Source organism: Astatotilapia calliptera, chromosome 23, assembly GCF_964374335.1.
Source record: "Astatotilapia calliptera chromosome 23, fAstCal68.1, whole genome shotgun sequence".
NCBI lineage: Eukaryota > Metazoa > Chordata > Actinopteri > Cichliformes > Cichlidae > Astatotilapia > Astatotilapia calliptera.
In genome coordinates, this window is record NC_137443.1 from 30,323,154 (window position 1) to 30,338,476 (window position 15,323).

General features: G+C 41.0%; 1 protein-coding gene across 3 annotated transcripts in view; it reads left to right on the top strand.

Annotated features, from left to right (window-relative positions):
* The window catches only part of ncam2a (neural cell adhesion molecule 2a), a 442,781-nt gene that overhangs the window by 366,447 nt on the left and 61,011 nt on the right, over positions 1-15,323 (top strand). For all 3 annotated transcript variants that reach the window (XM_080297694.1, XM_080297695.1, XM_026160119.2), the window contains 3 exons: positions 9,192-9,342; positions 10,975-11,162; positions 12,014-12,110. In XM_080297694.1, the coding sequence (XP_080153820.1) occupies positions 9,192-9,342; positions 10,975-11,162; positions 12,014-12,110 (436 nt within the window). The remainder of the gene's footprint in view (positions 1-9,191; positions 9,343-10,974; positions 11,163-12,013; positions 12,111-15,323) is intronic.

Consider the following 15,323-nt stretch of genomic DNA (forward strand, 5'->3'; position numbering starts at 1 on the left):
TCTCAAGTTACAGAGGCACTGTACTCAGAAAGAAATGAACCACTGTTGGCCAGTAAGACATCAGGGTTAAGCCTGAAGTCTCTTGCCTGACAGTACAGGCCCTCAGTCACTGCAACACCCAAAAATAGATAATAGCAGTGTCTAGCAAATCATTTCCTGTCGCATCCCATGTGAAACCCCTCGTTGGCCTCCATTTCCTTCAACCAAGAAGCCATTATTAAATGTCATTTTGTTGTTGTCTTGAGGTTGAGGTGATGCAGTAATCATTATAGTTGTGCAAATATGAAGACCCCCATGTTCAGCCCCAGCACCCAACTGTTAGAATTAGCTGCACTTGCCAGAATTAGACTAGCTGTGTTTCCAGCCTCGCTGACATTTACAGCTGACATTTTTAATATCTGAAAACTCTCCAACAATTGGACTGAAATAACACTGGAACACGCTCCAGAATTCCATTTGAGAGATTGCATTTCAGATATAGCTTCATGTGTTTTGATGTGGCACATGACATGCCTGGTTTTTATTGTGAAATTATGGATCAGTTATAGACAGGATTTCATATGTGTCTGCCCCTTTTATGCCTGCTCATGCCTACCCGTTTGTTCGTTAGTCATCTCCCCCATCCTTTTAAACTCCCTTCTTTCTTTTTACTTATAATATATGTCTTTATGTTGTTTGCTGCTCGTGTGCGCAGAGTACCTGCAGTGAGTGTGCCGTTGCAGCAACACGTATGTGCAGTTCATGGGCGTGCATGTCGCTGCTGTGTTTGCTTCTGGCCGCTCGCCTCGCCGTCCGACTGAGCTGCATATCAAACAGGCTGTGCTTTGGGGGCTGAGTTCGTCTCTAGACACAGACCCTGTCAGTTGGCAGAGATGGGGGGGCGGGTGGATGGATTGCGGGGAGGCGGCGGTGTTAGCAAGTAATTTCCTGACTCAGAAGCTCTCTCCTCGAAGATTTCCTCTCCTTCCCCCTCAGCATTCCTATTCAACACACACACTCTCAATCCCATTGACCTCAGCTGGCGAGGCAAACAAGCAAAGTCTGCAGTGGCAGCACAAAGAGACCAGATCCAAGCCTTTAAACGCCGCTTCACCTCATTGGTTGATAGTATTGCGATGATAAGAGCAAAGATAAGCCATTCTAAACAGGATAATGCCCAAGCAGTCTGCGAGCGACAACATAAAGAGTGTGTGATTCAGAAGAGGGGGCTTCAGGGCCGAGGCTTAAGGGGCTTAGACACATAATGAGTATTACCTGAGGTGGGGAGATGGGGGGGGGGGGGGGGGGGGGGGGCGTTGTGACAGGAGGGCAGTAGAAGGGGCAGGATGTGCATTGATTTACTGGGGAAATCTATGAAGGTGTGCAGAAGGTACACACAAATACACACTCAGTATGCAAACATGCAAGTAGATTGGAATATAGAAAAATGCAAGATTTTAGCAATGCAGACATAAAACAGAAGAAGGGTGATGGCCTCAAAAAAAGGAACATATTTAAACTAAACCTCCCTTTTTCTAGTTTCTATGGCTACAAATGTAATATACGGGTGGTGAGGCGGAGTACTAAAGCGCAGCTAGACCTGTAAGTCACATAGATCAACAAAGTCCACATGAAGAAGAGGTTTTGGTGGATGAAAGGCTCAAACTCAAACTCACCCATGAGCCTTGGGTTTGTGTGCTATGTTAACCCTTGTATGGTGTTCGGGTCTGTGAGACCCGTGTTCAGTTTTTTTCAAAAGAAAAATTAAACAATTAATTATTTTTTCACGTGTAAATGTGTTGTGTCTTTCCACTCACTCCACTTGATTATAACTGATTTATTTATAACATTTTATATAAAAGAAAAACGAGAAGCACATTAATTCATAAATGTGATCTAACAAAGGTAAAGGGAAAAAATTAACCATGTTTGCTGTTCATATGTCTTGTAATTGGGATGAAGTAAACATCTGTTGAGTAATTTAACATAAAATTATTTGATAGTGTTAATTTGGAAAGCCAAAACTCTAACGGGTCCACCAGACCCATGAACACTGGCTGAGTAACAAAAATACGAACACCACACAAGGGTTAAACTAAAGCTATATGTGGAAGTATTATGTTTAGGCTTATTATTTCTTATGTGACCATCCAGGGGGCTGTACAAATAATTTTGCCAAAAAAATCACATGATGAAACAGTAATGCAATTTAGGGCTATGTGTGCAGGGCGAAAAAGTATATTTTTTTCTCATTTGAAAAAGTGCTGTAAGTAGAAATGGCGGGCCACCTCATCACAGAAGTTGTCAAATATTATTGTGTCCCATTAGAAAAATTCTGACTACGCTCAGCTGTCATTTACTGTAGATATAGCCTGGGGCTACGGCTCACCTTCTCCTAGAAATTACTTTAGCATTACATATGAACTTGAAGTGTGCTTTTTACATATATGTGTGATATGCATTCAGATCCCTGTGTTTTTTGATAATAACACTTTTTTTAAAAGTTTTGTCTATTTGTCAGTTTTGTACACCATCGCATTGGGATGTCCATGAGTTATAGACTTTAGGCAGTCATTGTCTACAAAGGAGTTCAAAGTATTAAAGTATTAGTAATCGTCAAAGGTTGTTCCACAGTTATTCACTGGTAATGCTGAAGACATGTACTGTTAGAAAAATAAGACTGGTGAGGTTCACATGGTTGCCAGTAGGTGGAATAAAAACAGCAGTGGCTGCAGTGACTCCTGACCAGTGTTGGGACTAACGCGTTATTAAGTAACGCGTTACAGTAACTACGTTGTTATTATTGTGGTAACGAGCACGGTAACTAGTTATTATGCCAAAACCGGGAATGCGTTAATCGTTACTTCGTGTGGTGGCTATCGCGGAGCTTCCACAGATTCAATAACATTAGCAAGTGGTGGAGGCCAGCAGGTGGATGAAGGAAAAGGGAGGCAGGAGGAGAGACCCGAAGCGGCCGCTGCTCCGAGAGTGTCAGGTGAACTGAACTTCAGGTAAGAAGTTATAACCTGCAGTCCATCTGGGTCAGATATGAACCAAGTTTAGGTGGAGTTTATTTTCGTTATGCTGACTTTTTCGTACTGCGTGCTTCCTAAGTAGCTGACAGCTGGTAACTGTGCAGGGGCAGGTCTAGCAGTGTTGCCAGGGGTCCATGTAGGGAATTAAAAGGGAAAGGGGGGCACAAGGAAATACTTTCTTATTCTCATTTAAAATGTCTCACTTTAAAAAAAATTAATTATCTGAGTCTTGCAACAAACAATGGATAGATTGATACATATATACCATCAGAACAGTGTACATCACTGTCACAACAGTGTTTATTTTCATTCAAAGGCTTTATGATTTTTCCTATAATGGTGGGCCGGTCTCTAGTCAAAATGCCTGGGACGATTTTTTTTGTCCCAGTCCAGCTCTGTATGCAGCTCATCTGCAGTCTGGTGTTACCTACATCTTCCTATTCAGACGGCAGAATTTCCGAGTTCTGAGTACAATCGAAAGCACCACGACTGCAGTTTTTGTGTTGGATGTAAAAAGCAGGCTAGGATAGAATCAGGTGTGGGATTTCTCTCGTGGAAATGTGCACATTATTTTTTCCTTTCTATTGGTAGGTGGCACAGTGCACTTGTGGCAAGTAAGCAAGCTAGAAGACTGGCAGTCTGGCTGGGTATCCAGTTATGGAAGCAACACATTAACAAGAGAATTCTGAGTAAAACCAAAGTTACTTTCCCTAGTAACTAGTTACTCTGAAAGTAACGAGTAACTTGAAGTAACTGAGTTACTTTTGATAGAAGTAACTAGTAATGTAACTAAGTTACTAATTTAAAGTAACTTACCCAACACTGCTCCTGACATCCTCGCTGTGTGTCCAGAGGGGGGAACATCATAAGCTTGTTTGTAAAACTCTTGTTTGTAAAAGTGTAATTGTACAAAATCTTGTGGACTTAAATGTATAAACGGAATAATCAGAAATTAAACTGCTGTAGTTAAGCTAATAGTGTTCTATTTTTTTAGCCCGACATTTTAAAACTCCCCCTTAAATGTGTCCCTGATCACAATCCTCTATGTCATCGCTCTGTTGTGCTGCTGCAAGTAAGTAAGATTATGTCGGTCAATATCAAAATGTGTTGCATATATAGCCTTAATTTGTGTCAACTGAGCTGTGGCTAAGTACCTGAAGATAACTAACTGAAAACACAAACTGTCAAAACACAGAACGTCATAGTTCTGTATGGCCACAGGATTATTATTTTTTTATCCTCCAGTTATCGCTACAAAAGCCTGCAAAGCCCTGTGGCATAAACATCTACTAAACAGATTTAATAGAAACTCAATTTGACTTTCAGCCTCAGATTTCCCGCTCCTTTTTTTCACAAATTCTAATAATTCCTTTATTAGTAACACATCTTCATTACTAACTGGAACCCCGTTTTAAATCAAGCCTGGAGCCAAAAACCATCTCTTCTAGTTTTTACTATTAATTGACTAATTAGTTGGCAATGATGCATGAAAGTTTGGAGTGGTATCATGACTTTGGGTTGGTTAACATTCACCTCAATCCCAAGCTTCCTTAAATGTGTCAGTGCATTTGTTGACCAATCTTTCACCCCTCAGACATGTCCCTGATCATGATCCCTTTGTTGTCTTGCTACAAGCAGCTACACAACCCATAGCACTGGTGATTATGTGAGTCTATTTCAGTGTGCCATTTCAGTGTTACTTAGCAGTGATAGCTCAATCATAATCTGCTGCTGCTGTGTCTTTTTTGTGCACGGAGGCTTCAAGAGGCTGGGAGAGATCGCTATCATAATGTGTCATATGTGGTGTGGCGGGTACTTGCATTAAAAATACCCTCCAGCACACCAAGCCTCTATGAATAATAAGAGCTCAACTAAAGCTGTGTTTCCTATTCATGGCGATACCTTATGTGCAAATAAATGTCAGCAAACTTCATGACATGAAGTAGCAATAATGAATCAAACTTGTGTTTCCTGTGCAAGTGTTAACGTTGCGATGATATATCATTTCACATAACACAAAGATATAGAGTCTTTCTCTGTGTCAACAGGAGATAAATTATCTTCGAAATCAGCCGAAACGGAGATGGAAGGTAACAATGTTTGAAACGGTTCTTCTGCCTATTGTCTGTGACCTTCAAATCCTCTGCTGCGGGTCTCTATTGTGTCAACTCTGCATCCATAGGCAGCATCACTGAAAAGTAGTTTCTCTGGGGTCACGGAGGTTATCTGATGGCAACAGTCTGAAGGCTTATGGCCGTATCATGTCTGCAGCGGGGATGCTCCTGAGGTGTTTTTTCTCATTACGGGGGAATGTCGATTACTGGAATGATAGCCTCGTCTGCCGTAATTGACCCGTTGCTTCAAATTGATACCATCTGTCTTCATACAGATGTAATGACCTTGTAATAAATCGACAGTTTATTGCATTAACCCTGACTCTTTGTGACAAGTGACGATTGCCTGCAAAGGGAGGTGTCAAAATGGATCAAGGGGTCGCCACTCGGTGGCAAGAACAAAGTTGGACCAACAACTTTCTCTAAATTAGTTGGCGACAGACCCAAAGCCTTCCTGGATTCTGCTTTGTCATTTCTCCAGTTTTACATAACCATGAATGAAAAATAGTATCATATTCACGGTTGGACCTATTATCTTCTCCAGATTTAGCATCCCCGTTCTGTCTGGAAGTTTCAAACAGAGCTCACAGCTAGAAGCTGACCTTCATTTCTGGCTTTATTCCATCACCTGAGTTTCAACTCGCTAGGAAAGACTGTATATGTTTTAAATTGTATTTTAAAAATGCACATTATTCAGCGTTACTGTAAAGCTACAAGTGCTGGCAGAATGGCTAATTTTCAACTTTTTCCCCCTGGCCAGATTAGAGCGAGCCAATAAAAACAATAAAACATTAAAGAACAACATCTAAAACCATTACAGCAGGAAGCAAATGACCGTCTCTCTGACCCCGTAGGATTGTCCACAGGCTCTCTGTGTATGCAAGGATACATCTAATACTGCTTACTTTTTTATTACATACACTGAAGGATGCAGAAGCACTCAGGAGAACAGAGTCTTGATTACATTTTCTGATGACACTGCAGCGTTGACTCTTTTGAGTTTTTCTTCTATCAGCTGGGTTCACAGCCTCGCAACAGTCTGAACAGCATTGTTAAAATCTTCTCTAAGATCATCAGAGTGAAACAAAGAGATCTGGGTTCTTTTTGCAACCAACAAATCCCTCAGAAAGCGGCACATATTTTGCCTCTTTGCGAATATTTTCTTTATGAAGGCTGTTTGTTAAAACTAACTGATATTCTGAAGCATCTTCTGTATTTTAACGGCATAATACTGTTTTCTTTTAAGTCTGGTCAGCAAATAAATACTTATGGGATTTTTAAAAAGTTGATTTTATTAGGCTTGAATTCTTGTTTGCATTTATATTTTTTTCATATGCTCACTTCTGTTTATTTTTTATGTGCTGCCTCAAACTAATTCAAACCACTAAATTAGTGCCGATGACTATAATTGATGTAAGTTTTCATTTTTATTTTAACTAATTAATATTAAGGTATACTTGTTTACCACATATTGTGATATATAGTTTATCCATTCTTGTTTAAATTCTGAATCTATGCTGTATTTTTCTAAATATAGAATAGAGCCAGTCTTATAGACTCATAGACTCATATCATTATTCATCTTTAATGATCCCAACAGTGTATAGTAGTCAGTGTTGGGAAGGTTACTTTTAAAATGTATTCCATTACAGAATACAGAATACATGCCCCAAAATGTATTCTGTAACGTATTCCGTTACGTTACTCAATGACAGTAACGTATTCTGAATACTTTGGATTACTTAATATATTATCATGCTTTTTACAACAACGTGAATGTACTATTGCTGTGTGATTTATTACTATTACTGAAGGTCAGCGACTCCGAACTGTAGTAAAGGGACCTCTGACTAATACGGCGGGGTCCCTGTCGGCTTGTAGCCGAAAAATAGCTTTACTTTGTTGTGTGGGTCAACTTTTCTTGCGAGAGACAGAGAGAGGCGTTGAAAGGCTGCTCCAACGGAACTTATTGTTTTCGGAGGAAAACACGAACACGGTGTACAGTCGAGTCTTAATAGCTTACTTACAACTGGGCTCGTCAGGCTCTCTTCTTGGCTGCAGTGGTTATTATTATATTTACATGCTTCCAGCTCCCGTTTTTCCTCGATGACAACTCGTACCTTTCCACTCCCCTTTTTCTCGCTCCTCGCGCTCACAGACCCATAACGTGTATGGCAGTCCATTCTCCCTGCAACACGGACTACACTGCCCATGATGCTACATTCTTTAGAGCTATGCTTGTAGCATTCTGCCTGTTAGCTTAGCACAACAACAACGAAAAGGCGCTCTCTCACCCAGGAAACACACAGTCTCAGAGAGAGAGAGAGAGCGTCGCCCTGTAACCATGGCAACCGTAACGCTGCCGCCTGGAACAACAGAACGTAGCTGTCAAACAAAACCCAAACAGTCCTGACCCGCGACAAAATGAAACAGGAAAGTACCGCAGTGTAATCCATTTATTTCAACAAAGTAACTGTATTCTGAATACCACCTTTTTAAACGGTAACTGTAACGGAATACAGTTACTCATATTTTGTATTTTAAATACGTAACGGCAGTACATGTATTCCGTTACTCCCCAACACTGATAGTAGTGAGGTGGTTAATATTTGATATTGGTTTCATATCCATGTTTGTTTCCTATTGGTGTGTGATTTGGTGTAGCGAGCAACAGGTCGCCATGCAGCTTTGGAGGTGGACTTGATGTTCAGATGTTGATATAAACAGCTTTCATGTAACCGTGTGATGTATGGGTCAAAACAAAAAAAATGTGTTCTCTCGATCATTTAAGAGATGTGTGCAAATAGTCTTAATTGACCATTTGTAATTATATTTTATATTTATATTTTTTCTGAGTTTATTTATTACAAACTTTATCATAAAATGAAGTACATTTAACTTTAAATTATGCTATTGTGGTAGACAGTTGAGTAAATTCTGACTAAGTTTTTCAATACCGGTACTTATATTTGCTGATTTAAATTCCAATATTGTGATACTCAAGGATATTTTCTTCTTCCAGATACATGAAACATAAATAACATTTCCCTAACACTTGCTATGTGTATTTAATTTGTGTACTTGTTTGCCATTATTTGTTCATCCAAGTCTAGAGACATTCTTGTTCCGACACACCTGAATCAATTGAATGGCTTGTTATCAGGCCTTTGCCAAACTTGATGGCAAACTTGAAGAGGTAATCCAATCATTTGATTCAGCTGTGTTGCAGTAGGAAGGCATCCAAAAGCTGCAGGACAGCAGCTCTCGAAGACTGGAGTTGGACACCCCTGGTTTACAGCCTTTCAAACATGTTTCCATCAGAAAAGTTGTCCAGAGTGCCCTCTGGTGGACAAACTATGCAGTCTCGATACTCATAACAGTTGAAAGGTGTTTCTACAGTTTATTTTACTTTTTTACATTTTTTTTTCAAGTTTTACTATGTTGAATAAAATTCAATATTTCTGGACAATGAGTATAGCATATTGAGGACCTTGTACATATTTAAGACAAGGATTAACTTGTAGTATAGTGGGTAGTATATTGAAGCGGTGGCAGTTTTCCAGTTAACGTCCAATAACTTGAGACCCAGTGTGTGTCTCCAGTACAGGTTTTATTGTTGTCAGTAAGAAGAGACCAAGTAGGCAATCCGTGTCTTGTTTGGGAAAAAGTCAGAGAGTGAAAAGACGACCTGCTGTATTTTTCCTTTGGGGCGTTTGGTTTTATTTCCATTCTCTGTTTTGCTTGAACTGAACTCTCTTTTGACACGTCGTCACTCCCAAACAGAAGGTTTGATCAGCATGTTATGATTTCTGTGATCTCAGCCAGACGTGTGTGTCTGAAATGACCACATAAAAAGATATCCTACTTTATGACATTATACAGATCCAAGAGTAGAAAGAAAACTGTCTGAAATGAAGCATTTAGAACAGTTTGAAGCTTAAGCTATAGGCTTATTGGGATTACTAGTACATATGCTGTCTTTACTACTTGAAACTTCTGCCATTTAAGCTGTCTGTTACATTTGGATTTGAGTTTAAAATTATTGTTGTGTTTGTGTCCTCAGAGCCAGGATGGGAGGTTTGAAGTTCGTGGGCGTCACGGCAAGTCGGTGCTGACCATCAGCGGCGTGAGGCTCTCCGACTTGGGTCGATTTGACTGCGAGGCGCTCAGCAGGATCGGAGGTCATCAGAAGAGCATGTTCCTGGACATTGAATGTAAGCGCGCCCATTAAACGCCATGCACGCACTTTTTGTTAGAGTGCACATGCACTCCACAGCAGGCTTCCAAGAACTGGAGATATTCAAACAACAAGTTGCCTAACATTGCCTGTGGGTAAAATGCAGAGGAGTGTTGTTTTTGCAGAGCCCTGGTCACCTGTTACAGCCTCTTACAAGCTTCTCCTTTCTGCCTTTCTATCGGCTCTTTGCGGTCCTTGCTGTGGAAATGGGACACATAAACACATTTAAGCAGAGTTCAAAAGTTCACTCACGCTCAGTTCTAATAATTCTTTTTGTAGTCTGGCTATTTCATCTTTTTTTCCCTCTCTGAAATGCATTATATCATTATAAACAAGTCACCCACCACGCACATTGCCTCCAGAAGGGTTAATTAGTGAGAGGATATCATGCATCGCCTTTCTTTTTTTCTCCTGCTGACAGCTCTGCTACTTCCCAACGAGTGCATCCATTCCTCAGTGCTGGTTGTTTGGGGTTATTTGGGGCGGGCTCTCCCCTGCTTAATGAGCTCTGAAGCAAAGATCTCCATTTTGGCCTCAGAATGATTAGGTTCATTAGTAGCGAGGCTCAGTGGAGTTTTTTTTTTCCTTTTTCTTTGGGTAGCAATTGATTCCACCTTGAAGCTCAGAGGAACAACAAAGAGCTAGGCCAGGCAAACAAATATATCCAAAGAGACAGCGAGGGAAAAATGAAGACCATATCTGCGTTGTCACACGAAAACCAATTTTCTCCTTTTCATACTGAGGTGACTTTTTGAGTTCATGGATTCCCCTCAAAATTTTGTTTTGCACGGTTCCTGAAAAGTTGACATTTTAGGAAAAACTTGTAGCAAAAAAACAATCCCAAATTCATGCACCCACTCTCTAACCGTGAAGCAAAGTTGCTGTCATTACACTGCAAACTTGTTTTGCTGGAGCCACAGCTGACAACTCGCGCCCGCGCTCTGCACAGAGACACAGGCTGTGAGTCTGAGTGTGGAGGGGCTGAGCCAGCCGTTGCCACCGAACTAATGAACTCATTTACTAAGTCACTGCAGGCTGCAGGGGGATAACACGTCCTCGGCTGTGACAGAGAGCCAGGCATCAATCTCTTTAATGGAATCCTGCAAGCGAGCATAAAACAACCATAATGCCTCTCCGACTGAGCGGGGCCGACCAGGCCGAAAGAAATCCGCACAACAGCTCGCCGCCGCAGTCGTCCATTACTGCCCTTTCTATTTGCCGGCGCCAATGAGCTTCTGTTTGCATGCTTTATTCCTATTCTTGGGGGGCACGATCGCAATGGAGACCCCCACCCATAGCGTGAGGTAGCTTCAATTAAGTTTTTCTTTTTTTACACTGCCGAAGGAGTTGAGGAAGCAGCAATTAAATGCTTTCCCCCCTGTCTTCTCTTTAAGGTGAAGCCTCAGCAAGTTATTTATTTATTTACATCTTTGATCATCCAGCACAGCTCCACCTTTGATTTGAGTGTTTAATTGGCTGCCACAAATTCCAGACACACCAGCAATTACTCTTTTAGCAATTCAGGTCTTGTTTTAGTTTTTTAAAAAAAAGCTCCTTTTCCATGTAAACGAGGTGGGTGCAAGAAGTGACGTTACTCTGTTTTGTTTAGATATACCAAAGTTCCTGACCAACCACACCGTTTATTATTCATGGGAGGGAAATCCGGTGAACATCAGCTGCGACGTGATGTCCAACCCACCTGCCACCATGCTGTGGAGGCGAGAGCGCTTCACTATCTCCACAGAGGGAACCGCCAACATGAGGGTGCACAGCGCCGAGGGCAAGTCTGTGCTGGAGGTGAGTTCAAGTCCTCCGGTGGCAGCCAGGTTAGGTTTAGGGTCACGAGACAAAAAATGTGTTTGAAAGTTTAATAATGACTCTGTCAGTGTGGTTTATCAAACAGAGGTGCAAAAGAAATGGAGTTTTTTGTAATGAATTGAATTTTCTTCTTTGAGGGAAAAAAACAATTAAATAAACAATAAAAACAACAGTGAAAGACAGACCTGTAGTTTAATGAGTTTAAAAAGAAAATAAATTCTGATGGCTCTTTATGAAGACTTACTCACACTGATATAGTTTTCAAAAATTTGACAAAATTCAGATTTTGATGTTTCTATTGGCATCCCAGTTTAATGGAAGTAAGCGAAACCCCAGTGGTGGTCATTGTGAATAGTTTGTCATAAAGGATGCTTTTAACTGAAGAAGTCATGAAAACTAGACACCCATACTCAGTTTTAAATGATGATTTCATTTATTACAGAAAAAGTTGTTATCCAAATCTACATGGACCTGTGTGAAAAAGTAATCACCCCCCAAACCTAATAACTGGTTATCTTGTCAGCAAGAACGGCAATGAAGCATTCAAGTCTTTCATAAGGCTGTGGAAGATTTTGATCCTCTCGTTTTTGCAGAATTGTCTCAAATCAGCCCCACTGGAAGGTGTTTTTAAGGTCATGCCAAAGCATATCAGTATAATTCTGTTTCAAATCAGTCCTATGAACACCAAAAACACATATTATTCAGTGCATGTTTAGTATATAAAGCACAGTTATATATCGAGCACAGTTGGAGCGAAAGCAGAAAAGTCCAAGTGAAATCTTTAGTTTTAATATGAATTGTGATCGACTGTATTGTTTATCTGCGTCCAGGTGACTCCTATGTCCGACAGAGACTTTGGCCGCTACAACTGCACGGCCAGAAACAACATTGGAGTTCGATACCAGGAGTTCATTTTGGCCCAGGCAGGTGAGTCTGCAGAACTGCCACTAATGCGCTAATGAGGCTAGCAACTCAATTTCAAGACCAGAACATGTGGACGTCTCAGGGACCCTGCAGCTTTTCAATAACCGCTCTCCCAGTAACTCCAGCCATTCAACTACTTTGTAACCCTCTACCTCTCTACTAATGGTAATAGCCTTATTTGCAATTCTCAGGAAGATAAATTCCACTACAACTCCCAACCCCTATTCAGCCTCGCCTAATCTCAAATAGTGCTGGCTGATTTACCATACCCCTCACAATTTAACTGAAGTACTCCCTAATTTACGGTAGCGAGGGCTAATACACAATAGTGCAGTCTAATTATCTTTAGTGCAGATTGAATTGCTCTAGCTAAGGAAGAAAAAAGTAGTGAGCAAAAAGCTGACCAAAAATGTCGTCTTGCAGGAAACAGTAGGTTTTAGAAGAGTTTGTGACTCTTACAATTCAGCACAACACACACTCAGGCACACGCAAGAAAACACACTGTGAACATGTTTGTGTTCTTAACGGATATTTGAGACGTACCTTATGTAGAATACACTGTCTTCATAGCTCGATCATAAACTGATAGAAGAATCTGAGGGTGGAAGTGTGTTTGTAGTGAGTCAAACTGTTCTGAATTTTGCCTTGATGTTTTAAGTGAGAATCACTAATACAACCAAAACACCTTGAGTCACATCAAAAACATATCCAAGGACAAGTGATGCAGTCAAGTGATGTGGCAACTTACCTGAAAATAAAATAAGTTGCTGTCTATTAAATTGCTAGAGTCTAGAGTCGGCTAGGTTTAATATGGCAGTGATGTCAGGAAGTTTTTAGAGTCAAGGTTTATTTGTGCAGGAAATATATTCAGAGGTCTTACGCAGAAGCATTTATTGCAGTGAGCTTAATATCAAGGAGAACAAAGATGGACACTGCTTATTGCCACCCAGTTCTAGAACAATCTTGGAGGCAACAGCAGGAGAACGGATTTATAGTCCAATAATCCAAATATTTAACCCACAATGAGGTAGTGGTCATGCACAGGGAGACAGGTGGAGCGGCACGCAGGCAAAACACAGTGTCTATATAAACAGATAAAAAAATATGGTACTGGATTTAAAAAAAAAAAAGCAGAACTCAAGCAATTAAACAAACTAGGAATCAAGGAAGGCTAAGGTGTTGCACACTAAACATGGGTGACACAAAGGAGGGAAAACTAGCAAAGAAATGATGTACAATAGAAATTACTTACAGAAACCTGACATTGTGGCCATTTCTTAATATATCTATCCTCATCCTGCGCAGAATAGATTCTGTTCCTGTCTGTTCCAACTAAAAGAAAAGACTAACACAGCTCCTGCACTTTTAATCTGCATGAATAGAAATGTTATGTTTTTAATGTCCTATCTTTTCACCTAAAATTAAAGTACACAGGCTCCTCTCAGGCATTGTATAAGCTGAATTATTACATCTCTCCTAAATAACCCTTGAAAGCTTACCAAATATAGAAAAATAATCTTTTACAATGTCTGTCTTTAGTTTTATTACGGTGGCACTGTGCCATTTATCTTTGATCAAAAATACATTCAGTGTAGTTGGTTATTGCTGTGTAAATGTCAGAGTTAGGTCCATAAATATTAAGACAATTGCCTCTGTACTCTGAGGTCCTCCCATTTGTTTTGTTACATTAGTCAAATTACTCACGCTAGAAGACTTCTTTTTTTTTTATCCTTCTGCAGTATCTGCTGTTTGGCAGTGTGCACCCTCCAACACAAGAATTCCCTCCCCCACTACATTGCAGCACAGGTCAGAGCTGGTATGAATGACATGAATGGCTGATCATTCACACACAGCATGAAAACAATGAGCTTTTGTGGAGGTGGGTTGCAAAGCTGCTTGAAAAGCTAGGAGCAAATTCAGTAGCTTGGGTAGTAGGATGTGTATAAGGGTATCAGCGGTGCCATCAGCTGGTGCTTGCTTCTTATCAGCTGATGGGAGTGGAAATCTGAGTCAGTCAAACAGTCAGTCTTTCTGGCTCTTTGTTCTAGACTGAAATATCCCACCAACAATGGGATGTATTGCCTGCATAATGTATAAACATTTTAAATGCTTTATAGTTTTTTTCTTTCCTTCATTAATAATGTGGCTGGGCACATTCGTAGCGTATGCCCCCCCCCCTCAGCCAACGCGGATGCAGCCTGTGACTCTCTCCACTCAGTGGTCAGCAGACTGCAAACACAATCTCCGAGAGCCCCTCTCATAATATCAGGGGACTTTAATCATGTCTCACTGGACTCCACGCTTCCCACCTTCACCCAGTATGTGACATGCCCAACCAGAGACAATAGAACACTGGACTTACTGTATGCCAATGCAGAAGAGGCATACAGTTCATCACCTCTCCCTCCTCTGGGCAGATCTGACCGCAACCTGGTGCACCTTGTCCCTGTGTATGAGCCCTTAGTGCGCAGGGAGCCACCAGCCACCCGCACAGTACAGAGATGGTCGGAGGAGAGCGAGGAGGCTCTTAAGGATTGTTTTGAGTCGACTGTGTGGGAGGTGATCTGTGACGACCACGGAGAGGACATCAACAGCCTTACTACATGCATTACTGACTATATTAATTTCTGTGTGGATAACACCGTACCTACCAGGACTGTGTGGTGTTTCTCCAACAAGAAACCTTGGATTACCCCAAAAATTAAAGCTGTTCTCAAGCAGAAGAGGAGGGCCTTCAAATCCAAAGACAAAGAGGAGTTGAAAAAGGTGCAGAGAGAGCTGAGGGGACTGATAAGGAATGGGAAGGACAGCTACAGGCAGAAGATGGAGAACCAGTTTCAGCAAAAAAACGTTGGCGAAGTCTGGAGAGGCCTCAGAACCATCTCGGGCCACAAACATCAGAACTCTGACACCTCAGACACTTCACACCAGTGTTGCCAACTCCTCAGTAAGGAAAATCGCTATTGGTTGTCCTAAAAGTCGCTAGAAGTCGCCAAATGACGTCATCGCCTAATTTGCATATTTGGTCATGCTAATGTAATTGTAACCTATGTTGTTGGAGAGAGAAATAACATCGTGGAAGAGACATAAAGTGAGTAAAAAACGTCCTAAATGCAGTTAGAATTTATTTAGAACTACAAATTAAATTTCTTTTAGCAATTATTGTTTTTTAATGTCACAATTCCAACCCTGCTCCTTTATCCGGACCTGGACCGG